The sequence below is a fragment of the Mchenga conophoros genome, linkage group LG18, assembly GCF_057382185.1.
Source record: "Mchenga conophoros isolate Kocher_MC1m ecotype Shallow Benthic linkage group LG18, M_conophoros_male_GT1.1, whole genome shotgun sequence".
NCBI classification, from domain to species: Eukaryota; Metazoa; Chordata; class Actinopteri; order Cichliformes; family Cichlidae; genus Mchenga; species Mchenga conophoros.
Genome location: NC_140543.1, coordinates 2,180,051 through 2,206,037, shown reverse-complemented (window position 1 = coordinate 2,206,037; position 25,987 = coordinate 2,180,051). Strand labels below are relative to the sequence as shown.

The following is a 25,987-nucleotide window of genomic DNA, read 5'->3' as shown; positions in this document are numbered from 1 at the left end:
TTCCAGTTTCCAACAATGGCGGCCGCTATTAAGTTTTAATATTACTCTTATTAATCTTTCTGGATCACAAAATAAACTTTTAACATATTTTCAGGCGAGACTGTAGCTGTGTAAACATCAAATATCTGCTCGGTTTATCAAGACATCGCATATTTGCAGAGGTGCTCCGACGTTTTCAGAGACGTCTGTTACCCACCAGCTGGAGAGCTGACCGAGCGCTGGAGGGTCACTGGAGCCGCCGAGAATTAGGTTAGGCTTATTATTACTTAAACGTAATATATAAGTACCTGAGACAACCTAAACATGTTCTTGTTGGGCTTTTTTCACTGTTTTATTTGTTTGTGAGTAAATCGGTTTGGCTGAGATTAAAGTTATTAGATTAGATAAAGTAAAACTTTATTAATGCCCCGGGTGGTTTTCACACAGCTGAATAAACGTCAAACAGAAAACTGATTAAACAGACGTGTGAGACGGTCGAGAGTTTCCTCCAGTGTCCTGTTACAGAGGGATGCAAAGGTTTGGGCAGCCTTGTTAATAGTCATTATTTTCCTGCATAAATCGTTGGTTGTTACAATAAAAAAATGTTGGTTAAATATATCATACAGGAGACACACAGAAGTGAAATGAAGTTTATTGGATTTACAGAAAGTGTGCAAGAATTGTTTAAACAAAATCAGGCAGGTGCACAAATCTGTTGTCATGTCATTGATTCCAAAACCTTTAGAACTAATTACTGGAACTCAAATTGGCCTGGTAACCTCAGTGACCCCTGACCTACATACACAGGTGAATCCAATTTAAGGGGGTCAATCGTAAAGTTTCCCTCCTCTTTTAATTTCCTCTGAAGAGTAGCAACACGGGGGTCTCAGAACAACTGTCATCATGGTGGGAAGGACACAGAAAGCTGCCTCAGAGTTACGCCGTCTGTCTCCACAGTTACGAACATATTGAGACAATCAAAGACCACAGGCTCAGCTCAAGTTAAGGCTCGAGTGTCAGACCGAGAAACAGACAGGCGCAGTCGAAGATCGCAGCGGTCCCAGATCAGATGTCCACACTGGAACTCTTCCCCATGTTGCTGTCTGTGTTTATTGTGCTGTGGTGTGTTGATATCTGTGCATTCCTGTATTACCCTTCTGTCTTACACATTGTTTTTTCCTCGCTACCTGGCCTGACCTGTCTCCCCAATGTGATGTTTGTATTGTATGTACGGTCGGCAAGGTCTGTCATCTCATCTCATCTCATCTCATCTCATCTCATCTCATCTCATCTCATCTCATCTCAACTTCATTCTGGAATAAGCTGCTGTGGACAGATGAAACTAACATTGAGTTATTTGGCATAACACGGGGCGTTATGCACGGAGGAAACAGAACACAGCAGTCCCAGAAAAACACCTGCTGCCTCCAGTAAAATGTGGTGGTGGCTCCATCACGCTGTGGGGGCAGTGCAGGGACACATGGTTTCCACTCAGTATCAGCAGATTCTGGAGACCAATGTCCAGGAATCAGTGACAGAGCTGAAGCTGCGCCCGGGCTGGATCTTTCAACGAGACAACGACCTGCTCAAAATCCACTAAAGCTTTCATGCAGAGGAACAAGGACAACGTCCTGGAACGTTCATCTCAGCCCAGACCTGAGTATTATTGAAACCTGTGTCCATGCTCAGAAGCCATCAAACCTGACTGAACGAGAGATGTTCTGTAAAGAGGAACAGTCCAAAATACCTTCAACCACAATCCAGACTCTCACTGACCCACAGGAAGCGTGTAGAGGCTGGAGTTTCTGCAAAAGGCGGATCTGCTAAATATTGATTTCATTTCTTTTTTGTGGAGCCCAAACTTATGCACCTGCCTGATTTTGTTAAAACAATTCTTGCACACTTTCTGTAAATCCAATAAACTTCATTTCACTTCTCAAATATCCCTGCGTGTGTCTCCTCTATGATGTATTTAACTGACGATTTATAAATAATGACTATGAACAAGGCTGCCCAAACGTTTGCATCTCACTGTATGTTTTAGACAGCAAGGAGCAGACGGCTGAGGTTATTAAACTCCACCGAGTCAGCGGCGACGCCGATCTGAAGGCTGGACCGTCCAATTCCACGGCCGTTTACTTCCGGCCGACCCGACCTTCTGAGGACCCGGCCCACGTAGGCCGCGAAGGCCGGGTCCTCAGGAGGATGCAGCCCATGAATTTGGACACGACCCTGGTTTGATTTACTTAAACTCCTCCTGAACACCTGAAGCCCATTTTCTGTGACATCAGCCCCGCCCCTTCCATCATGTGACCTGTGTGTGCGTACCTGCAGATGATGCTCTTCATCTGGGTGTCCTTCTCCTCCTGCTGCCTCCTCAGTCGCTCCTCGCTGTCCTCCAGCCGGTTTTTGTACTCGTGCAGCAGCTTCTGCATCTGCTGCTCCTGAGCGAGCAGCCGCCGCTCGTACTCCTCGAGGCGCCGCCCGGACACGCGCAGGCGCTCCTTCAGCCGAGAGATCTCCAGCTCGTACTGTGGAAACAGGAAGCAGTTTCACAGATATGAGCCTTCGTCGCTTCCTTATGGGCTTCGCCTGCAGCCCAGGTGTGCCTGTTACCTTCTCTGTGTTCCTGCCCTCCTCCCTGCTCCTCTCCCCTCCCTCCTCCTCCTCGTACTGGCCGTTGTTTAGGACCCATGCCGCCGTCCTCTCCACGGGAGACATCGCCACCGCCACCGCCTCCACTGGAGACGCCACCTGCACACAAAGCAGTGACATCATCAGAAACACACCTGAAACGCTAAAAGTCTGAGACTCGGCGGATTTCTGTCGTACCTGTGGCATCTGCTTAGTGGTGCTCTTTGGGGGCGGAGCCACGTTCTCCACAGAGCAGGTGGACGGTTGGCGGTTGATGATGCCAGCGGCAGGGGTGGGCGTTGGCTCGGTGTTGGCGCTGCTGCTGCTGCGCAGTGAGGCGCTGTGTGCAGCGGACCGTGGCGTCCTTGCCCCGCCCCCTTTGCTCTGCTGCTCCACCTTTATGATGTGGGCGGTGCCTGCTGTTGTGCTCTGACGAGGGATGGCGACCGCTGTGGCGGTGCCGGGTGGGAGGTCTTGCAGGGCATGGCGGCGTGGCGTAGAGCAGTCCTCGCTCTGCGTGCTCCGCCTGCTGCCCACCTCGTCCAGGCTGCTGTTGGACGGCGCGCGACCTTTGCCCCCCACCTGGCTGCCGAAGTCGTCAGAGTTGCTGTGGCTGTTGTGGGAGCTCTCGGTGCTCAGGTTCTCGGAGCTGGAGTCCTGCCGCAGCGAGTGGGCGGAGCGTGTTGTCGTGCTGTGGGCGGGGTTACTTAGGTGGTAGACGGGGTTCTGGAACGAGAGCGGCTGCAGGCTGCGCTGCTGATTGACGGAGGCGTGCAGCGGCCGCCTCACCTGCGGAGCGCTCTGTGGCTGTCCATCTCTGGGCGGGACTTTGGCCTGGTGTGGTGCCGGCTGAGGTGTGAGAGGGTTGGAGTGGGAGTAGGTAACCGGGGCAACGGCATGTCCGACGGAGGCCTGCGAGCCAACCCTGCTGAGACGGGGCGGGGCCTCGTGGTGTGGCGGGGGCCCCGCGTGGCCGTGGAGGCTCTGAGCATCCTGCAGGTCAACCAGAGAGATGCTGCGACCGTTGGGCAGCAGCGTGTCGCGCTCCTCCTGGTCGGAGAAGCTGGTGTGGTTGGAGGGATGCTGCTGAGGCAACAGGGGGCGCTGACCCCGAACTGGTGTCTGCAGACTGCGAACCTCGCTGCGGCTGCAGGAAGTGAGACGTGAACAGCAGTTAGAGAAAATGAAACTTTTATGGCTGATTCCAAACGTTTCAGGTGAAAGCCTCGTGCAGTTAGGCGTCCCTCAGGGACCGATTCTGGGGTCTCTGGTGACTCTCCTTTATACCTCCATCTTCTGCAAATCTCATCTCTTCTGACATATTTCAGAAATGTCTTATGAAGCTAAGCTTGTTTGAAACAGCTGTGCACCTATTTAAACATTCATGCATGTCAGGAACAGGAAGTGTTGCACAGAAGCGGGTTTGATGAATCTTTGTGGTGAAGACACCAGAAACCTGTTAAACACCTGATCTGTCTGCTGATTGGTTACCTGTCACTGGGGTCCTCAAAGATTCGTTGCAATCCCGACGACAGGCTGCCGCTGATGTTGTGGGCGGAGCTGTGGTCCTGGAAGCGTCGCAGCTGCTGCTGGACGGGCGTTGGAGCGGCCAGGCAGCGAGTGATATCTCCCAGAATCCTCGGCAGCGGGCCCAGCTTCGCTATGGTGGCCTGCAGGAAGGAATTTTCACCCTGTGGTCGCCGTGTGTGCGTTTGTGTGTTTGTTCGTGGATGGTTTGAATGGAAGCACCAAGATGCGGTGGTGGTGGTGGTGGTGGTGGGGAAGCACATAACAGACAGGAAGTGAACAGAAAGAGGGGGGGGGAGGAAAAAACATGAGGGAAACTTAATGAGAACGAAAACAACTAGAACGACATGCTTCTACTGAACAGAACCAGAACCGACACAGCAGAGCCATGCTGAGACGGGTGAGGCAGGGGGGGAGTGGAGGGTGAGCTGGAGGGGGGGGGAGGAGCAGTTCAGGCCATGCTGTGATGTTCAGCCACGCAGCGTTAATGTGGTTAGATGAAGTCAAACATGTCACATCGAACACACCACTCAGCGATCAGCTGATAGACACATTCTGCACACAGTGATGTCATCCAGCGGGGTCAGGGTGTCCTGTGAGGACGCCGCCCGTGGCTGCTACCGGCCTGGTCGGGCTGTTTTCGGTCCAGCATCGTGCAGTTTGCAACATGTTGCTTTAATAACTGCTCAAAAAACTTAGAGGAACACTTCGACTCGCTCAGCATCAGGTCAACATCCTGTAAGTGTTTTAATGTTTCTGAGCGTCACAGGGACGCCTGCTGAGTCTGCAGCACCTGAGCTGTGTGTGAGTCAGTGTTCAACACACACACACACGCACACACATGCACACACGCGCGCGCACACACATGCACACGCGCACGCACACACACACACACACACGCACACGCACACACACGCACACGCACACGCACTGTGTTGGTGGTTCGTGTGTCTGTACCTTGTCGAGCTGAGAGACGACCTCCCACAGGAGGGCGTGCAGGACGGACAGCTCGCGGCCGAGGTCGATGTAGCCCTCGAACCCCGGCGTGTTGGTCAGCGTCTCCGGGTTGGAAATCTCCGACAGGAAACGCATCATCCCCGCCCATTCGTGCTCCAGGAAGTCGTTCATGAAGGCCATGTACTCCTCCTTGTTTCCAAACCTTTGGAGGAAACGCAAAGTGAGATTTCGTTTTTTCAGAACAACCCCGGCGGCGCGCGCTGACCTGCAGATACTCACTTGGTGAAGTTGGCGAGGTTCTGGATGACTTTGGCGATGAGCGTGAGCGTGCGGGACGTTCGGTCGTCGGGATACTCCTGCATGAGGTTGAAGAGCGAGGGCGACATGATGGCGGGGCAGAGGAAGCGCAGGAAGAGCGAGGCGCTGATGAGGCGCTTGCTGATGTCCTGCTGGTGACCGCGGGCGACGCACTGCTGCTTCCACGAGGCGAACACTTCCTTCAGCTCACGAGGAAACACGCTGCGGAGACGGGAAGGAGCCGACAGCACTCAGAGAAGGAAGGAAGGATCAGGTAGCTGCTGCTTCCCGCCACACGCTGAAGGCTTTTAATACGCCTCAGCGAGCAGGATAACGTCGTTTACGCCAACACACACGGATCCCAACTTCCTGTCTCTGAGACTCAAACCGATCCCAGCGACAGCTTCACGGTCAGACCGAACGGCCATCGAGCATCTGAAGGAGGACGACTTTAATTTACCCCAGAAAACATAAAACGTCTCCATCAAAGCCGGAGCGCCGTCGTCTGGCTGCTCATTGGACAAACAGGAAACATCTCACCTTCAAACGCTTTTAATTCGCTCATTTTCAGTAGCAGAGCTCAAACATCAGACGCCGCCTCACAACTTCCTGTAACACTTTGCTGCCGTTTCATCCAATCACCATGTTAACCTGCTGTGACCCTGATTAAACTCACAGGTCAAAGGTCAGCTCAGAGGAACAAACAGGGTCTCTGAGCTGTAGTTGCCTCCCGGTGGCAGCAGGGGGCAGAGGTTAACGGTAGACGACCTTCACTGAGCTCTGCTGGTTTTGTCTGATCCCTGATGCTGTCACGTTAGTAACACAGTTACTCCTGCTCTGCTTCTTTTGTCTTTTTAAATGTCCTCACACACGCGCACGCACACGCGCGTGTAAATAAAATTAGAGGTAAATAAATAATGGTTATTTGCCTTTAATGAGACAAGATGCAGCAGAGATGAAGCAGAGCTGCAGTCGTCTGGTCTTCCTCTCAGATACTCTGGAAGGCAACAACTCAAACTCACTGTGAACAACTAACAGCAGAATGAGCCTTTCTAAGCACGTTTCTATTGTAAGTGGCCAAAGTCCATCTGCGCCCTGAAATTTTGCTAGCAGTTTTTACCAGAAGTCCCGACCGATTCTTATTCTTCACCGTCAGGTTACCAAACCAGGCAGCGATACAAAAGGACGTCACAGATTCGATAAAACTCTTATAAAACAAAGACAACAGATGAGATGAGACATTAAAAGATCTCCTTTTCCTTAAAAAGAACCGTCGTTGTTGAACTTTTTTAGTGGCATCAGCATGAGATTCAAAACAGTTTATGATCAAGTACCACAGACAGATATTTATAACTCTCAACGATCCCAATATCAGCGGGTTTAATGATGGAGGGTGATGAGCTATAAGAGGACTTCCTAAAATCAATAATCATGTCTTTAGTTTTTGACACATTAAGTGACAGGAAGGACTCATCACACCAATCCACAACATCATCTACAACCTGTCCACGGCCTGACTCGCCCCCACTAGAAGACTGACGATCACTGTGTCGTCAGCAAACTTCAGGATGTGTCTGTTTGTGAAACTGCTGCGACACTCACTCGTGTACAGAATGAACAGAAGGAGGCAGCACGCTGGGGTGATGCAGCAGAGCAGGAGAGCACATCAGGAAACACATGATTCACCCTCACACAGAAAGTCTGTCACCCAGCCGACCACACTAGTTTAAAATGATTTTAAAGCCTGTCAGCAAGTAAGAGGGTTGAATTGTGTTGAATGCTGATGAAAAGTCAGCAAATAATCTTGCGTGGGTGTGGGGGGCCTCAAGATGCTTATACAAGATGCAGGAGTGTGACAGCAGCGTCCTCCACACCTCTCCCTGCTCTACAGGCGAACTGGACGGGGTCAAGATGGTGTTCAACATGCATTAAAATCTCCTTCTTAATTATCTTCTCAAATGTCTTCATCACTAAAGAAGTCAGAGCCACAGGCCTAACATCATTCAGTGCCTTAGCAGAACTGCCCTCAGCAGCAGGAACAATGACAGCATGTTTCCAAAGCTGAGGCACCGTCTGTAGCTCTGAAGAAAGTGAGAAGATATGGTGAAAATCCCACTCAGCTGATCTGCACAAGTTCTCAGCACCTGTCCACAGACGCTGTCAGGTCCAGGACTCTTACTCTTAGTGTGTCTGAAGAGATTAGCTACCCCCCCATCAATACAACATGATGGGGGAGTGATGGTGCCGGTCTGCCTAGAACAGTCAAAGTTCTCAAAACGCAGGTAAAAACTGTTGAGACTGATGCCAGACGTTTGTCAGAGGTAAACCCCTCTAACGTGATATTACTTTTAGCTTTGGTCTGTAGCCCTGCCATTGTTTTCATACCAAGCCAAGCTCTTTAGGGGGTGTTTGAGAGAAGTTTGAAGACTCCTCTCAAACACCCTCAGCTGCTGGGACCCAGTCGTACCAGTAGGAGTTGATAATCTTGCAGAAGGCCAGCTCGCAGCACATCTTCAGGTTGCTCTGATGTTCGGCCAGGTCTCCGGTGGAGCATCGGCTCGGGTCCACCTCGCAGTTCTCGTCCGACTCGTACAGAGCTTTAATGAACTCGCCTGCAGACACAGACGGACGATGCATGAAGACAAACTGACGACCGGGCGAATCAAACCACACAGGAAACAGTTTTTTAGGAGGCGGCTGAATTTACTGGACACGTCTTCCCTTCATACTCTTAACGTTTCACGAGTCACAGCACGTCTGAGCACATTATCTTATCTGAGCACCTGTGTTGAGGAGCCACCTGTCACACATGCTGTTTCAGAGTGAAACGCAGCCAGGTCCAAACCAGTATGAATTTAAATATGAACTGGAGCGACTGGTTTCACCTTTCTGGCTCTCTCATTAAGAGTGATGCCTTCACTGTCAGCAGAGAAACTCTGTATTTACAGCTTCCATCCCTGTTAATCTTTAATGAGTCGCCCTCTGAACCTGATGACTGTTTAACGGGCGACACGGCGCGATGACACGACTCGGCGAGCTGAAAATTTGATGAGCTGAAAATACGACAATAAAAAGTCGCTGTGACAGTCAAACGCCTTTAATCGATGAAACCTGCCGAGGAGGCAGGAACTTATTTCTATTTCCAGACATGAAGCTATAAATATTTTAACGAGGGTGACGCTGCTCGTGTCTTTGAAGCGTCTCTCAGTAACAGTTTGAAGAAGCTTTATTGGTTTGTAATGGCGGCGGTCTCAGCGGGCCTTCTGCTGTCACGGCCTCGACTATTTACAGCGTCTCTTCACAGCAGAGCAGAATCAGCCGGAGGAGGATGAGGATGATGCAGCAGAGCAAACACATAATTAAAAATAATTTAAAAACTCAGTCTGCTGACAAAATCTTCACCGACTTTCTTCTTCATGTGTTTTTTTTCTTTTTCGTGGCGTCAGCTTTGCCGGCGAGGTGGCGTCTGCTCTGTGGAGCAGCTTTGCATGACTCACAGTTCATAATAATCCTCCTTTATCTGACACCAGGACTCTGTACAGCTCCTCAGTTTATCCTGTCTGAAACAAGCAGCTTTAGCTCCTCCTCCTTTAAACCAACTTTCAGAAACGGCGGGTGGGCGTGGCTTCTGAGATTACTATAAAAGGATACCTCATCTCTATGACATCGTACGAATCCAAGAGTACAAAAACTGTGTGAAACTGCACGGTTAGTCAGCGGCTCGGCGCTGCTCATAACTCTGATTCATTGATTAGATGCTAATTAATTATTTAACTGCCAATTATCAATACAGCTGATTATCATTTTTAAGACCTCTCTGAGACTAGATTTGGATATTTTGTTTTCTTAATTGTAAACCTCTGGATCCAATAACAGTTTAAAAATTCACAGGATAAACAAGGTGACTCCGCCCACCAGACGGCAGGTTACAGGTGTGTGCGCGGCTCACCCAGCGCGTCGTGCAGGTATTTCTGTCCCACCAGCTTCAGATACTCCTCGATGGCCTTGGTGGCCAGCGTGTTCTCCCTGAAGATCAGGACGTCGTGGTCGGCGCATCGATCCACCTCTGACATCACCAGGTCTGTCAGGAAGTCCTGAGGAAGAAGAGGCGGAGATGAAGAGGGCGCCATCATAGTTAATCGGCTCACTTACAACATTGGTGCATTTACAAACGCTGCACGCCTCCTCTGTGATCCATGACATGAGCTTCACTGACCAACTCTGGTTAATGTTAATGGAGTTATGGAGTAAACGTGCTTTATGGATCATTTTGGGCTTTTACTGAATCTGCACGGATTCACTGGAATCATCGAGGATGGGAATCCTCCGGCAGCGAGCATTTATGGAAACGCCGTCGTATTTGGGTCCGACTTTCTGCTGTTATGCTGATATTCAGGAACCCGTGTGAAGGCGGGTCCAGAGCGAGCGCTACCTGCAGTTTAAACCTCTGGGCCGACATGTTTAGCTAACAGGAAGTCAAACGTCAGCGTGGCTGATTCTGACCTTTGCCCTGCCCGTGCTCTGCAGGATGTGGACCAGCGCGCACGCCATCTCCTCCTTGTTCTTCACGCTGATGACGGGCTCGAGCACCGAGCACAGCATGGTGTAGTTGTTGGTGACGAACTCGGCGAACTCCTTGTACTGCTCCATGGGCAGGATGGAGATGGTCTGGAAGCGCGACTTGATGCGGATCGACGGCCCGCCGCCTTTGCCCTTGCTGGTGGTGGGCGTGCTCACCGGGTACCACTTCTCCACGAACTGCCGGCCCGTCACGCTCGCCACCGGGATGTTGACCAGGCCCACGTAGTTGTTCTTGTCCTTTTTCTTCTTCTTGTCCACGTCGCGGTAGATGTGCACGGTGATGCTGTGCACGCCGGGCAGGCTGGAGAAGTCAAAGTACTCGCCCCAGAACAGGCTGTCGTGGCGGGTCTTGCTGGTGGTCCGGGCGTACAGGACGTCGTCCAGACACAGCTCGCAGAAATATTTCTTCTTAGGCGGCAGGTCTTTGGCTTCGATGATCCAGAGTCGCAGCAGGTTCTCGGCGCGCCGGCAGTTGTCCTGCGAACGCAAAGACACCGTTTGTTAAACTGATTTTGTGACAGCACAAACTAACGGACTGCAACTGCAGTTCCTCTGATGGCCACTAGAGGCGTTACAGCAGAAGTAAATATTTCATGGGTGCAGCAGGACAGGAAGTCGGCGTTGAACTGAACAAACTCTAGTTAGAGCTCGTCTCACCTTGTTGGGCTGAATCGTCCTCCTCAGGTTCTCCATCCACTTGTCTCTCTCTGAGGCCGACGTGCAGCTGAAACACTTGCTGCCGCCCGAGTACGTCACCTGACAGGTGAGACAGAGAGGGAGGGTCATCGAAACAACCAGGGGTGCAAAGTGACACGACTACTTACAGGTACCTGCTAAAACATCCAAAGGTAACAAGACCGGGACACAAAACATATCTGCTCTTTTCTATATCCGTCTTTATTTATTCTACAGCGCTGAAAGGACCTGATCAAACTCATCGTTTATCAGTTTTGTGACGTGAAAGTGGAGCTACATCAGTCACAACGAGCAGCGTGGATCCACTTCACGAGCGTCAGTAAAAACGAACGCTGCCCTCCAACACAAACAACAATTAATTAGAAAATCTTTCTGCTGTTAATCATCAGCTTTAACTGAAGCTCAGCTCAGACGTTTCGCCGTGCTTCACCTCGAAGCAGAACTCCTGTCCCAGGATGCTGCTGTGCAGAGGCTTGATGAACACGTCCTCCTCCATGCTCAGGTCCAGAGCCTCCACCGCGCTGCCCGGGCTCAGCAAAGACTCATGGGAGCTCGACTCCTTCAGCTTGGGAAGCACGCGAGATCTGGAAGACAGGAAGGAGATGGAAAGGTAAACGGATGTTAGGGCGAGTTTAAACCACAGGGGGCGCCGCTGAGCCCGGTAAGCGGCGCCACCGGCTTCACCAAACTCCACCCGAGCCGAGAGCACCTACGAAAAACAACCACAGAGCCAGGAGAGGGGGGGGCCCCAGAGCATCCCTCCCACCTCGACCCTCCGGCAGACGCGCAGCAGCTCTGGTCACCGCCGCCGCCGCGCTTCACCCACACAGTCCAGCAGCCAGTAAACAAATCCTGAGACGGCCAATCGCATCCTGCCTGCGGGACCGTAACCGTGGCAGCGGCCCCCGCTGGGACAGCCGGCGCTTGGCAGCGAGTGTGACGCAGCGAGGAGCGTCTCAGAGGACACAATAACGAGGAAGAGCTGCAGCGCTACGAGCAGCAGAAGAATATTGAATCATTCAATACAGCTCCAATAAATCAGAATAAACTCTGCAGCGAGGCTTCACGGTCACGTGACGGCGCCGACGGCGCTTTTGCAGTTCAGAGCTGATTTTTAAACAGAAACTGGTGAAGCTGCTTTTACCTTTAATGCTCCGACTGGCTGGACCCGCTCACATCAGCCACACCACAACTTCTGCTTTTTATTTGAGCCTCAAACAAAGTTTTCTGCAGATAAAATCTGAACCTGCGTCTCTGAGAAGCTCCTGTTTCAGGTGGTTTCACTTCCCCCGTGTTTATCCAGCGCTGGTTTCCAAATGTTTCCCCGAAGCTCATCGAAGGGTCGGCTGGTTCGTAGCCCCCTCCCACACATGTGCACGCGCGCACACACACACACACACACACACACACACACACACACACACACACACACACACACGGTTATGACACCAGAGTTTCCTCTGATTGGATCATGAGATGGAGACCCGTCCGTGGAGCATCTGCAGACCACAGCGTGTTGTGTAAGCGTTCACTGCTCTGCATGAGATCAGGGGTCATTTCGAATTCACTGAGTGTGTTTGTGCACTTTCTCTGCTGATGCAGTGACGACGCAGCTCTTTCTGCAGAGTCACACTGAGAGCAACAAAAACAACAGCGTGAAGTGAATCATCACGGTTTCCTGTGCAGACGTCCAGGTTAAACCAGAAGGAAACTAATCAATGTGATGGAAACGTGTGTGTGTGTGTGTGTGTGTGTGTGTGTGTGTGTAATCCTCCCGCTGTGTCAGATGAGTTACATAAACCCGGATTACCAGCCTGAGATCAGCAGTGATGCTGTGACATCATGATGCTGAATTAAACGCTCTGACCGTTAGATTCCATCATTGTCGGCCTCGTGATTAAAAAACTACTTTTATTAAAGCTGAGACTGAAGGTTAAACACTGAGCGATGCACGAGCTTCATCATCTGCCATCCTGATCAAGGCTGGTCACAAACCAACAGCGACGCTCAGCTGGAAGCATCGCTGTGCATTTGACTAATCCGAGACATTTGACTCTCCGTCCACAAAGCACCAACCAGAAGAAGCTCTTCACTCATTTTAAAGCATCGTCACGCTTTCACTGAATTCAGGTGTACGACAAATAACCTCAGATCTATCTGTAGGTCAGCAGTTCGCCAAGTTTCACTCAAACCTGCAGTTCCTCTGACGTCCACTAGAGGCTCCAGCAGTGAGTCAGGTCTTATACACCGGCCTGTTAAAATCCAGCTTTACAGCAGGACTGCATCAAGATGCCGACACAGTGCAGAAACCAACGTGTGAGCACACGCATCGTTTGTATACAGTCTGTGGGGTTGACTTCCTGTCCCGTCAGCTGATTTCTGATCAGGTGTGCGTCAGGATGATTAAAGGAAAAAACTCCTTATCTGGAAATCCCTGCAGCTCGAAGCTTCAGACTGTGGATGCATTAATTAACCTTGAAGGCAGCTCCTAGCCTCGAGACTAATTTCCCCTGGTGGTCGCCTGTGGTATTACAATTTTAAAACTAAACCACTACTGAGCATGTGCAGAAGCTGGCACCCATCAACACAAACCCAGGAGTGGGAAACTTTTCACGCTCACGACCTGCTTTAGATCCAAAAACCTGCAGTTTCAGCGCGAGTTCAAACACGAGCAGAGGAATCGAGCGCTCCGGTTAGAAGACGTTTGCTAAGACCTGCCTGGTCATGTGACCTGCAGCCGCAACGCTCCATCGGTGAAACACAGTAAGCCATGTTTCACCAAATAAAAGAGACAGTCATAAAACACACAACCTGACTGCTTCTTTGAGTGTCAGCAGAGTGTAAACACACACACACACACACACACACACAGGAAGGGCTGGTCTCCTGCATTAGGACAGAAACCTGATCCACTCTGCTGCCAGAGGAAGACGGGGAGGAAGCACTTACAGGTCTAAGCGCGCGCGCACACACACACACACACACACACACACACACACACACACACACACACACCCCATCTCTGTCTATGGTAATTCCTGTGATGATGATGATGATGAAGGGCACAGCTGGGTGAATCAGAGGAAGTTTTCAGTTCGCTGAAGTCGAGAGCTCAGAACATCTTCTGGTGTGAGACCAGGAGACACACAAATCCAGAGTTTTCTTAAAAGTTTTTCCCACAGTGCACCTCTCTGTGTACAGTATTGGCTCCTCGGGGCTCCCGTAGCAACATTATTGAAGCGCAGCAAACAGCAACGAGGCCGCGCTCGGCAGACCGGGTCACCTTCACGGTTCTGAGGCTGCTCGCAGATTTATTTTTGGCTGTCGACCCGTCGCGTGGGTTCTGCGGCACCACAGGACATTAACTCTGCTCCGTAACGAGCTCGACTTCAGCCGCTGCGCTCAGATAACACCGGAGCTCGCGGTGCGGCTCCCTGCGGCTCAGCTCAACCTCAAACTTCATCTGAGACGTCTGTCAGTGCTTCTCCATCGCCCACAAACCCGGAGACTCCCGTCCAAAGACAGCAGGAGTCAGTCAACCAATCACAACGCACCGTTTTCATCTCACACGCGCGAGTGCAGTCCTACCTGAATCGGAGCGATTTGGAGAGCTGAGCTATCCGAGCTCTGCGGAGGAGAGAGGACGAACCATCCATCAGGAGTCAGAGCTCAGAGCTGACTGAGAGCGAGGCTGCGTGTGTGTGTGTGTGTGTGTGTGTGTGTGTGTCTGTGTGTCTGTGTGTGAGTGTCTGTGTGTGTGTGTCTGTGTGTGTGTGTGTGTGTGTGTGTGTGTGAGAGTGTGTGTGTGTGCAGCATTATCCTGATGTCCAGCTGGCTGTCACTCTGTCGGTTATAAAGCTGCACTCAGCATCAGCACCACGCACACAGAGGCTGGGACAGATGTTGTGCAGAGGTTCAGCAAACACTTCCTGGTGTCACACACTTCCTGTTGGCCTTTAAACCTCGCTCAGGCTTGAAGCTCCTCCCACACCTGCATGAATCCAGGAGGAGACCTGCATCTGGATTAATTCCTCACTCACAGTTTCCTGTCATGACACGCGCACGCCGACCATGTTTGTTCTCATGTTGGTGAATCAGGTTAATCGCTGCGGTCTGAAATCTGCCACGCCCCCATTTCTCCATATAAGGAAACACACTCACCTCGATGCTGACTCTAACAGTGCCGATTGTCTTAATAAGTCAGGACGCAGTAACCATGGTGATAAATGCTGTAATGCTCGGATTAAATCTGATTATTTTCCCTCAAAGGAAAAATAATCTTGGACTGGTTAAACTGTCGCTTAAAAAAAGCAGACAGGAAGTGAGAGGAAGTGCTACCACAGCGTGTGAGGGCGTGGTGGACGGCAGCCCGTCTCTGAGCCTGCTCCTGCTTAAAGGGGCTTCTTCTCCTCACTGTCACCAGTGCTGCTTGTAGGTGATGGTTGGTGTCGAGTCTTTACAGCTGTACAAACCGTCCGACTGCTGTTGTGTCAAATATCTTTGTTTACTATCATCAAAATCGCCGAGGAAACGAAAAACATTTTTGTTAAAGGACGTTTTTGAATGACATATTTTCTTGGTGACACACATGGATCAGAGCTCAGACAGGAAACGAGTCATTCACGACTTTAAAAATGATTTAACAGGAAAACAGAGTCATACCTGGAAGTTTTCCAGGGAAAAGATCTCATGAAAACACACTCAGGAGGAAACGTTATCTTACAAACCCACCAAACCTCTGCAGAGTGCAGCAGATTCCAGTAAAACCACCTCCAGGCAGTGCTGGGAAGGCTGGGCGGGTTAATGGAAAGAGGGAAAGCCCACAACCTCCACCATCGGCAGGAGGAGAGACCTGCTGCATATTCTCCGACCCGCCCTCTGTCTGCCGCACAGAGTTGTCACATGTGACAGAAGGACGCCGGGCGTCATTACTGGAGGAAACGCAGAGCGACCAGAAGCAGCAGCCAGAGCAGGAAATGAGCTGCAATATCAGAGTCTGCTGCTCAGCGTCACTGAGCATGAACGAACTGCAGATTCACTCAAACCGACGCGTCCGCGACTCTGACCCGGCCCACAGTCAGAAGCTCTCTCTAACAAACCAATCAAACCATCACCAGCTCGCCGAGACCGAAGGAAACCACATCACGATTCCCAGCAGACCTCTTATGGAGCCAGTTTCCTCCTTCATAACAAACGCTGTTAGAGACCGACTCAGTCGACCCCGCAGGCCTGAGCAAACCTGCAGTTCCTCCAAAGTCCACTAGAGGCTCAGAAGTGAGTCGCCCCCACAGACCCCCACGTGAAAGGCAGACGTGATGCTGTTTGCTCATATCAGGGGTAAAAGCACTCAGCCTGGCTCGTCTGTGTTCATATGATCAGTTTACGTTTATAAATTCTGAATTTTAGGAACATTTGTCCGTAAATTCATGTAATTTGTTTACATTTATGTTCATTAACATGCACTGTCCTAAATAATGAAATTAAACTGAACAGACGTGGAAACACACTGTGCAGGACCTCAGTGCCTGTTCCAGGCCAGGCTGTCCTGTTTCTAGCAGGGGGGTCTGAACCGTCCATCTGGACCCTGCAGAACCAGCAGAGAGCCCGAGGTGGACCCCGAACACGCAACAGGAGGCCTGACAGCGTCGCCTGCGGGTGGAGATCATCAGGCTGCAGGCGGAGGAAGGACTGTGCACAGACATCCCGTCTGCACCAAGGCTGGAGTGTGTTTATGTTTAGATTTAATGGAGTAAAAGACTCAAATCTGAGCGAAGAACAGCTGAAGAACAGCTGAAGAACAGCTCGAGCTCTGGAGGTGTTACCTGTCGGCATCGGCGGGCCGGATGGAGGGCAGTCTGAAGCTGGTGTTTCTGTCCAGTTTGGTCTGACTCCTCGTCCTTTTGATGGAGCCTTTAAGACGTTTACTGAAAAACCCCTGAAGGAGAAACAGCAAAGGTCAGAATCAGTCACAGATGGTGATTTTCACGAGAGCAGCACTGATCTTCACAAAGACACGTTAACGTGGACTTTCATGAGCGTTGGATCGGTGAGTAATCGCTTCAGATATTCGACTGTAACCTCAAACCGCCTTCCAAGAATAAAAGCGGCTCCTGTTTCTACTGATCCACCCTAAAAACTCTCAGATCTCTCAACAGCGTCTCACACGTCCTTTTTCCATCCTGTTTCTGTCACAAGAGCCTCGCTGTGAGCGATGCTGCTGTGGCTCACACAAAGCTCCGCTCTGAGCCAGCGAGGTCCTTCACAGAAACACTTCTCCATCCTCCACCTCACAAACTCAACTCACGGGATCCAGGTGATCCACCAGAAAGATGAAACACTGATGCAGCAGCACCATCCCTCAGTCCTCAGCACAAACCACCACCTTCAGCTGCAGTCAGGTTTAATCTCATTATTTTGGTGATTACTGTACGCGATTCAGCAGCGATGAACGGGCTCAGGTGGACGTGCCTCGACTAGAAAACGCCCTCTGGTGGTGTTTTCATGCAGGTGGAATAAATGACGTGAGCACAGCATCCGCACACACCTGTGCGTTTCAGCTCATTTTAGAGCGACTGTAACTCCGTCACGTTTGCACTGAAGACACAACTCCAAGTTCTACAGCGATATTCGCCTGCGCCAGCTGCAGTGAAAGGCGGTGGGGTCTGAGTCGTCCACAGCACAGTGTAGTGTAATGTTTCACAGGTCGCTGAGCTCAGCAGCATGTTTGACCAGCACCTGCTGCCCCCTGGTGGCGTTTTCATGCAGGAGAAACAATAAATGTCTTCAGCTCAGCCACTCTGAGACTTCTGGTAGAAGATTCATGTGTCTGTTGTTTTGCTGGTATTAAAAATCACTCTGACATCTAAACACACCGACACCACCCAGGCCTGCTTCAGGCTGAGTGCTGATTGGTTCCACACTGATGAGTCATCCCTGTATCTCCATCTATGATCAAACTCTGATCAAACCCTTCAGCTCTCAGGTCGTCTGTCACAATAAAAGCCCCGTGCAGAGCTGTGGAAGTGAGCGGCCTCATTTCCGGAGATATTAATATCCTCAAACGCATCACCTCCTCCCCCCCTCCCCTGCAGACTCCCTTCAGGCTCATTGGCTCCTTTTAATGCATCAGAATAAAGACGCATCCTGCCAGAGAGCGAGGAACACTTCAAACAGGCCGCCTGCACCCTTAAAAACCGCCTCCACCAAACAGCCAATCACACATATTGATCACGATTATTGGTCTCTGAGGATCGCTGAACAGACGACTGAAAGCTTCGTGTCACTTCCTCACCACTGATGAACTCCCAGCATGCTCCCCGGCCGTGTTTACTTAAATCTGCGTGAAGACGTCTGAAACTAAAAATACGACCTGAGAGCTGCGACACAAACTCTCAGCACAGAGTTTCAGCTCTGCTTCAAAGTGCTAACGACGGGAAAACAGTCGCAGCAGAGCTTCAAACAGAGACGCTGGAAACTAACAGAACAACAGCTGCAGTAACAAAAACAACAGCTGCAGTAATATCCTGTGTTCGATTGCACCGACATTTTATTTACTGAGCACTTTCCTGATAACCTGATAACCAAGCTAGTTAGCATTAGCATGCCACCCTCCCTTCTGGCTGTGAAAAACTGACGAGGCGTTGATGAGTGATGCCACGACCTAAACACACACGTAACTTATTAATATCAAGTATTCAGACTTTAGCGCCACCTGCTGGTAACAGGAACTCTGCCTTATGTACAGCCTGATATACAGCAAACAGGCGACACGTGTCCGTGCTCTGAGGGTGGAGGAACACCAGAGAGGACGACGGAGCAGAGACGGGCCTGAGATCTCTGTGATGGCGTGCAGTAAATAAATACATGCAGAGACGCGTTCCCGTTACTCACCGGCACTTTGAACGGAGACGTGTTTGGATTGTCGACTGCGACGCTCTTCTCCGAGCTCCCCAAACCGGAAATACTCCTCCTCCTCGGAGATCTCTCCGAAGAAACTTCTGCAAAGAGAGAGAGAGAGAAAGGGAGGGTTAACCAGCATCATCAGCCTCTGAGCTGAGCGACGGAGGACAGGCGAAGACGTTCAGACATGACGGAGGACGTGGACAGACGTCGGGTCGCAGATATCTACACCTTCTGTCAAACGTTCTTCCAGTAATCACGCCGCCAACACACTTCAAGTCATTTTCACCAACCAAAGTGCTGCAAACGGACTGAAAGGTTCAAATAGGAAGAAAACCAGAGAGCGCCAACAGCACGTAACCATGACGACTGCCGCTGACCAGTGCAATCATCTGAGCCGCCACGTCTTATGGGTCGTGTCCTGATTTAACATTTAACTGAAACTTAAACATTTACTGGACTGTAAGTCAAGGCAGATGTTCCACATGAGGTCTACGGGAGAGTCTGATTGGTTACACATCAGAAGTAAAAGCCAATCAGAACTGAGAACAGAGAAACACATTCAGTCTGAAGCAGCAAAAACAAATGAGCTGAAAGAGTCACGATAATAAGAGAGTAACTTTAATGAGACAAACTTTAAAACATGAAGACAAATCAGCTGTGACGGCGCCACAGCGGCTATGCTAATGGCAAAAAGGCTAAATTATGCTAGCAGCTACATGGACAGGAAGCCTCAGACTTCCTGAAACCAGCTCAGCTAAAACTTGAACATGTGAACAGCAAACAGAAGAGGAGCAGACAGAAGCAGTGCTGGGACCATCTCTACGTTATTTAATATGAACGCTAACCAGGATTTCCACGGCTCAATGACAGAGGATTCAAAAGTACACGACTAATAATAAATAACATCAGTGATGAGAGCATGACGCCAGATTCTTTCTGCACCTGTAAATCATTCAGATATCGCTCCTCTGTCTCTCCTCCTCTTTAATAATCTGTATTGGCCCGTCTGTGAAGCTCGCCAAGCTTCCTGCTGCAGAAACCAGAGTCTAACATTTCCGCGTCCTCCTCTGCAGCTCTCTGCAAACACATCCAGTGGGCCGGGTTGGGCCCCGAGCCACATGTTTGACACCTCTGTATGAGAGTTCATAACGCAGCCGTTTGGAGCATGAAGACACACACGAGCCACAATCAGCTGTGGGAGTTCCACCCCGACCCAGCTCAGGCCGCCGCCACCTTATACGGAGCCAGCAGCGTCATGGCGACACCAGAACAACATGTGGAGAGACGCTGGCGTCCGACTGGCAGCGTATGGAGCCAACATGATGTTTACATGCTGAGGAAACAAAACGTGCTGCTCTGCAACAGGAAGTGAGCGCAGCATGCAGCAGCGGGGAGCTGTATCAGGTTCCAGCTGCAGGACGAGGCGCTCGCCGCATGCACGCCGCAGGCATGCAGCGCTGCGAGGAAGCCGGGGACAAACTTTCATGCAACCCCCCACACCCCACCAACTGAACCACCCCTGACGATGGAGGAAGAGGAGCGCTGACGGGGACGCCATCAGCGCTGGTCTTTCACTCCCGGGACAAAGTTGAGGCAACATGCGGCAGGAAGCCCGGTATGACAGGTCGGTCACATGACACGGACAGAGACATACACAGAGGGAGAGAGAGGGAGACGGTACCTCGATCGCAGCTGTTCCCCATCATCTGAGGAGAGGACACACACAGAGTCAGACGGGATTGGCCGGAGCCGCTGCCACCTGTCAGCCAATGAGGTTAAGCTGCAAACATCCGTCTTTGTCCCGTCCTCCACTTTGGCATCCCCCAGCCCTCCCCTCTGCCACCCCTCCCTCCTCAGCACCGCATCCTCCTCCTTCACGCTGCCTCCTTTCCCATCTCCTCCTCCTCTCTCTCCACTCAGCAGTAATTCTAAGTCTCGCTCGTCCGCTCGCTGAGGTTTTACCGCATTTCTTCAATCAATCCCACAAACTGCTCCGTTCTGCTGTCTCTCCTCCTCCTCTTCGTGTCTTCCTTCCTCTCTGCAGACCCTCCTCTCCCTCTCCCTCTCTCTCTGTCTCTGCAGCACCTCCCTCTCCCTCCTCTTCCTCTCTCGCTGCGTTTATCGCTGCCCTCGGAGGATAATTACCAAATAAGTTTCCCCTCAGCCGGCTGATGTGGGACACAACTCTGGGGGCCGAATCACATCAGGCCTGCAAATTAACTCTATTTTCAGAGTCTGTTCATTGATCCGATCACTCGCTAATCACCATTAATCACTTTCAAAAGCATAATTTATGTCATCGGTGACCCGGCACTGAAGAGTCGACGCTTTTTAATAACACAAATGTTCACACTCTGGCTCTTTAACCATTCAGCACAGGATCCGACGCCTGTCTCTGAGTCTGAAGACTTTCAGAGTTTCTTAATGATCTGCTCTAAAATGAAAATTATTGAAACTTTTAGAAACTGTACCTGCAGCTGCGTGCAGACTATGAAACAGTAATCAGACGCGTCTGCAGACGCTCTGCCTGCTGTTCAGCTTAAATATTATTTCCTGTTTTTGCACCTGAGTCGTTCAGACCATCAGCATCAGTCCACACCTGCTGTTGTTGGCACACAGGTAGACTCAGTGCAGCAAAATTTAAACCCACTCATGACCAAGTGTCCTCTGTCACACTCAGTGGATCCTCTGATCATCTATAAATATCTATTGATCAGCTGTGTCTCAAATATCTGTACTCTGAGACAAGTAATCAGCAGATGAGCCACACCAGGAATCGAACCAGCAAACATGTGACGTGTGATCAACAGTAATCATCAGTTTGCTCAGGTTTTCACCTTCCTCCTCCTCCTCCTCCTCCTCCTCCTCCTGCTGCTAACGAGATATTGATCAGCGGGAACTCGGCTCAATCTGTCGTTTCAGCGGATCCACCAGAGACCGCGACCTTCACAGACGGGGTCACGGTCAAACCAGAGACCAGCAGCTCGCCAGTCTGGTGCTTTGGTCTATTTTTGCTTAGGTCTGTGACCTGTGGGCGTGGCTTACACTAACACTGTAGCTAACAGACTGAGGTAAAACCATGCACGTGCACTGCTTCTGAAACTTTGCACCTTTTCATCTAAATATGCTTTTAAAAAAAAACAAAGTTGTCAGCTGATGCAGCTAGCTGCTAATTAGTGCTAACACCCACGTTTGTTAGCAGTAACCTCACAGCAGCCATGTTATTGGCTAGATGATGTCATTAAGCTTCCAACTGCACAAACACGCGCCATTGGTCCAGTTCAGGTCAAGCTAGCAGACAGCTAGCAGCTACAGCTGCCTGTCAGTCAAACAGGCCCCGCCCCCAATAATACGAACTTTAAGCAGGCTGTAAACATGTTGCAAGCATTGACTCACTGCCAGAGCCTCTAGTGGTCATTAGAGGAACTGCAGGTATAAAAGCATGAACGTGTGAACAGATGCACACTGAGGGACTCTGGACGGCTTTCAGTTGCTGGATCTTTCCGCCGCCCTCCCTCTGACCACCACGACTTTGGGTTAAATCGGCTCACGTGTCGGCTCGTAGGTATCGAGCTTCCCGGACGGACTCGTGGGAAAACCGCTGCTAAAAATAAGCCTGAGGGCAGAGAGAGGCAGAGCCGAGGGACAGGAGGAGGCTATCGGGTGTCAGAGAAAGTCATCCATCAGCTGCTGGTGTTGGCGCACGCGATGGTTTCAGCCTGTTTGAGTTTAAAATCCCGTCGGCCTCCGAGGGCTCCCTGAACATCTGTCCGCTCACAGCTGGCTGATTAGTTTAATGTCTGAGTTATCGACTCGACCGCCTGATGAATGAGCAGCTCTGTGAGGACAAACCTCCACAAACAGAAACCTGCACATAAACAACCAGGTAATACTGACCAATCACATCTCAGCAGACAGCGAGCAGGTAAACACTGAACCGTGAGCACCCTCCTCCCATCATAAGTGGTTCAACCTGTCACCTGTGTGTGTGTGTGTGTGTGTGTGTGTGTGTGTGTGTTTGTGTGTGTGTGTGGGTCAGTAGTGTGACACCGCTCAGAAAAGATGAATGGGTGGATGTGATGTCATCAGAAAGGAGCGCGAGGAATGCTGAAGCTGACCTCTGTTGAACTCTGGCTCATTCAGGAGTTGACACACCTGACACACACACACACACACACACACACACACACACACCAGTCTGCTGCACAAAGAAACCTTTGTGTGAAGCTGTCTGCAGGGCAGAGTGGGCGGAGCTTTCACAGCAGCAGGTATAAGGTGAGATTCCCAGAAAGTCCTGGTTTTAGCGAATGTTTCCCAAAGTGGGAGCGTGTCTAAGAGCAGAGCCGTGAGGCCACAGCGCCTGCATGAAGGTGAAACAGCCTCATGTGTCTGGGCTCACGGCCGTTACATCACAGGTCTGATGGCTCATGACATCATTTATCAGTGTTTACACATTTTTTGTATTAACGGCTGTCAGCCTGCAGCAAATCTCACATATTTTATATGATTATTAGAAAACAACAAACTAAAAGATTCCTCTTAACGGAGCCGTGTAACAAAAAACACTGAAGAGTGACAGTGGGTGAAGGGATCACTTCTTTCCACATTTAAACAATTTCAAGTGTTTGAATGTGAAAATACTGACGGTAGGAACAGCGTGGATCCTGTGGAGGGCTACGACCGCGTTCTCTGGCGTTCGCCTTTTTTAAACTTGTTGTGCCGGCTTTGTTCCTTCTCTTCAGTTGTCATCAGAGTTTTTCTCAGCAGGAATGATAAAAACAACGAGACCCCGTCAGCCCTCCTCCTCACACTCAGCTCCGCTTTCACAACAAATATTCAAAGAATTTCTTTTCACATAATGAAACCAGTTCTGTTTGTCGAGCCTCGTTCGGCCCGTGTGCGTCGGCCGCCTCCTCTCGCGTCGCTTCACATTCCTCTGAATAAATTAACAGTATCAGTGAAACTCTGAGCCACCAGCTCGCCCCGCTGCCGCTGCTCAAACCACGACCACGGCGCCAGGATTCAACCTGCTGTCACCTGCCCGATCGGCTCGGATGTCGTTCGCTTTGTTTCTGTCATGAGGAATGTCGGGGCAGATTTAAGACGTTTGGAACGAGTGTCGGATAATAAACAGCTGGTCCACACACTCAGTTACACGTATTATTTCTATTACAGGTAATCAAAGCTGAAGTTTTGATCGTTTTGTCACATTTCGCAGACCTTAAACGTTCTTGCTTCATCAGACCTCCTGAAGCTGTGGCTTCATTAACAGTGTGGAGCATCAGGTCATCTTCACCTGCAGAGCTCAAACTGGGATCATTTAAAAGCAGTCCTGAGCCGCAGCTTGAATCTTTGAATTCAGGTGTTTTCAGTCTGGATGCCACAGGTGTACGAGATCCAGCTCCGTGAACTCGAGCGTGGGCTGCAACAGGACGCCACCGCGGTGCAGCGTTTGTGCTGATGTCAGAGCGGCAGCGACTCTGCTGAGTCGTGTTTAGGGACATTGATGCAGTTTAATGCATGAAAGTCGCTGCCGCTCTGCTGACGCTCTGCTGACTCAGTAGCTGCAGAATTCATCCTTTGACTTTAACATCAGCACAGACACGGTGAGCCGGGAGCTTCCTGGTACTTCCTGGCAGCTCAGCCTCTGAACGCTGCGCCGTCTTCACCTGATTTTTAACTCAAATGTTTCTGGATTTGAAAACATTTGCTGCTCTGTTATTTGGTAAGCTTCTTTAAAGTCCCGTTGCTGTTCTGAGCTCTACATTATTGTTTGCGACACTTTAATTTCAGATCAGCTCGAATGTAAAGCGTGAATTTGTGGCTGACTTCAGATTTGTTTCCACAGCTCTTAATTCCAAGTTCTGGAATAAACCTTTAGTCTGAATAAATGTTATTTTGTTTCGTCCTATTATTGCAAACTCCTGTTACAAACAGTCGAATCTGACCTGGGGTCAGTCGTCTTCCCGTGCTGCGAGGACGCCGCCCTCATTAAACTCCAGAGTGACAGAATCACAGTTACAGCCTCGATCAGAGCGAGCGAGGCGCCTGTGGAGACGCGTGGTCTCTGCTGCCACGAAGCATCTCTGTAGGTCTTTCATAACGCCGCCTCCTGCAAGGTCAAAGGTCAAACTCTCTAAAAACAAAACTGCAGGAAACAGTGGCGTGCTCCTTTAAAGGGAGCTCCCGTCATGCTGCGTGCATCCTCAGATGGGAGTCGTCTTCGGGAAATTTGGGACACAATGATCTAATCATAGCAGGAGCGGGGACAGCTGGAGCGCCGCGATTTAGGCTAACGTTAATAATGACGAGCAGCCGAGCGCACGGAGCCGGAAGAAACGTGAGAGCCGCCGAGCACCAGGCGCCCGCAGTAAGGAGACGTCAGCGTACCTCCAGATCTGAGAGGCTGAAGTCATGTTTGCACACTGAGTGTGACTCAGGCTGGCCGTTATAGTAACCATCATCAATGAGCTCGTTAATACGCTTTAACTAGCAGGTCATTACTGAGCACTAATAACAATGAAACTGAGGTCACTCAGAGGTCACTTTGATCTTTATTGTTGTCCCTGATGACGAGCGGCTCTGCATTGGAGCAACAAGTGCATCATGGGACGGACGCTGACGACTCCGAGCAGTGAATGACTGTAAGCTGTGATAATGGTTGCCATGGTGCTGCAGCCACACAGGTTTTTGTTTTTTAAACTGTCCTCACACAGGAAGTGATGACAGACCGCAGGCAGAAGAGACTGGGCGGGGCTCGCCCGGTTTCTCAAGATGACATCATGTGTTGTGAATGAACTCGGAGATAAGAGGAAGAATCCTGACCTCAGGTGTCACCAGATTTGTTGCTGAGGTGACTACAGGACTGGCTGAGGTCACACCTCTGCATTACTGAGGACTGACAACGTCCCGCTGACTGTCAGCTGATGCTTCACACTTAAATATATATCATTTATTTTAGAGAAACGAGCTGGAAAACATTTATTTGCTGATTAAGTCAGAGGACTGTGAGTCAGGAGAGCGAGGGCCACAGCCTTCTCAACCTTTGTCATGTGCACTTGGTTTCTAACGACCTGGTTAGAAATAATGGTCGGTTTGATAAAATACAGGTTTAGTCGATCTTATTTTTTCCTACAGTCGAGCTCTTGTTCTTTTCCACACACTCGCTGTAGTCTCAGTCCAGTGTAATAACCCTGGAGCAGGTTTTACTCCCAGCATGCTCCGAGAGCTGGTTTTAAAGTTCAACCACGATCTGAAAGCTAAAGTCGGTTCTGCTTCAGATCTCAGCGTGGAGGTTTTAATGCATCATCATTTCTAAATACATGTTTACCTTTAATGTCTAAATGATTCTGACTCTCACCTGTCCTCCGCCATCACGCATCCTGCCTGCAGTCTGGGCGTGACCTCTGACACG

At 50.4% G+C, this 25,987-nt stretch overlaps 1 protein-coding gene across 6 annotated transcripts in view; it reads right to left on the bottom strand.

The window, feature by feature from the left end:
* rasal2 (RAS protein activator like 2) overlaps window positions 1-25,987 on the bottom strand; it is a 63,411-nt gene that overhangs the window by 2,522 nt on the left and 34,902 nt on the right. For 4 of the 6 annotated variants that reach the window (XM_085254124.1, XM_085254121.1, XM_085254120.1 and 1 more), the window contains 13 exons: window positions 18,562-18,668; window positions 16,494-16,606; window positions 11,102-11,255; window positions 10,633-10,731; window positions 9,898-10,452; window positions 9,344-9,488; window positions 7,862-8,006; window positions 5,377-5,616; window positions 5,098-5,299; window positions 4,105-4,304; window positions 2,812-3,760; window positions 2,596-2,733; window positions 2,308-2,510 (listed from right to left, as the gene is read on the bottom strand). In XM_085254124.1, the coding sequence (XP_085110250.1) occupies window positions 2,308-2,510; window positions 2,596-2,733; window positions 2,812-3,760; window positions 4,105-4,304; window positions 5,098-5,299; window positions 5,377-5,616; window positions 7,862-8,006; window positions 9,344-9,488; window positions 9,898-10,452; window positions 10,633-10,731; window positions 11,102-11,255; window positions 16,494-16,606; window positions 18,562-18,668 (3,250 nt within the window). Of the gene's footprint in view, window positions 1-2,307; window positions 2,511-2,595; window positions 2,734-2,811; window positions 3,761-4,104; window positions 4,305-5,097; window positions 5,300-5,376; window positions 5,617-7,861; window positions 8,007-9,343; window positions 9,489-9,897; window positions 10,453-10,632; window positions 10,732-11,101; window positions 11,256-16,493; window positions 16,607-18,561; window positions 18,669-20,254; window positions 20,389-25,987 lie in introns of those variants that run through there. The other 2 variants (XM_085254125.1, XM_085254122.1) reach the window with 2 other exon arrangements.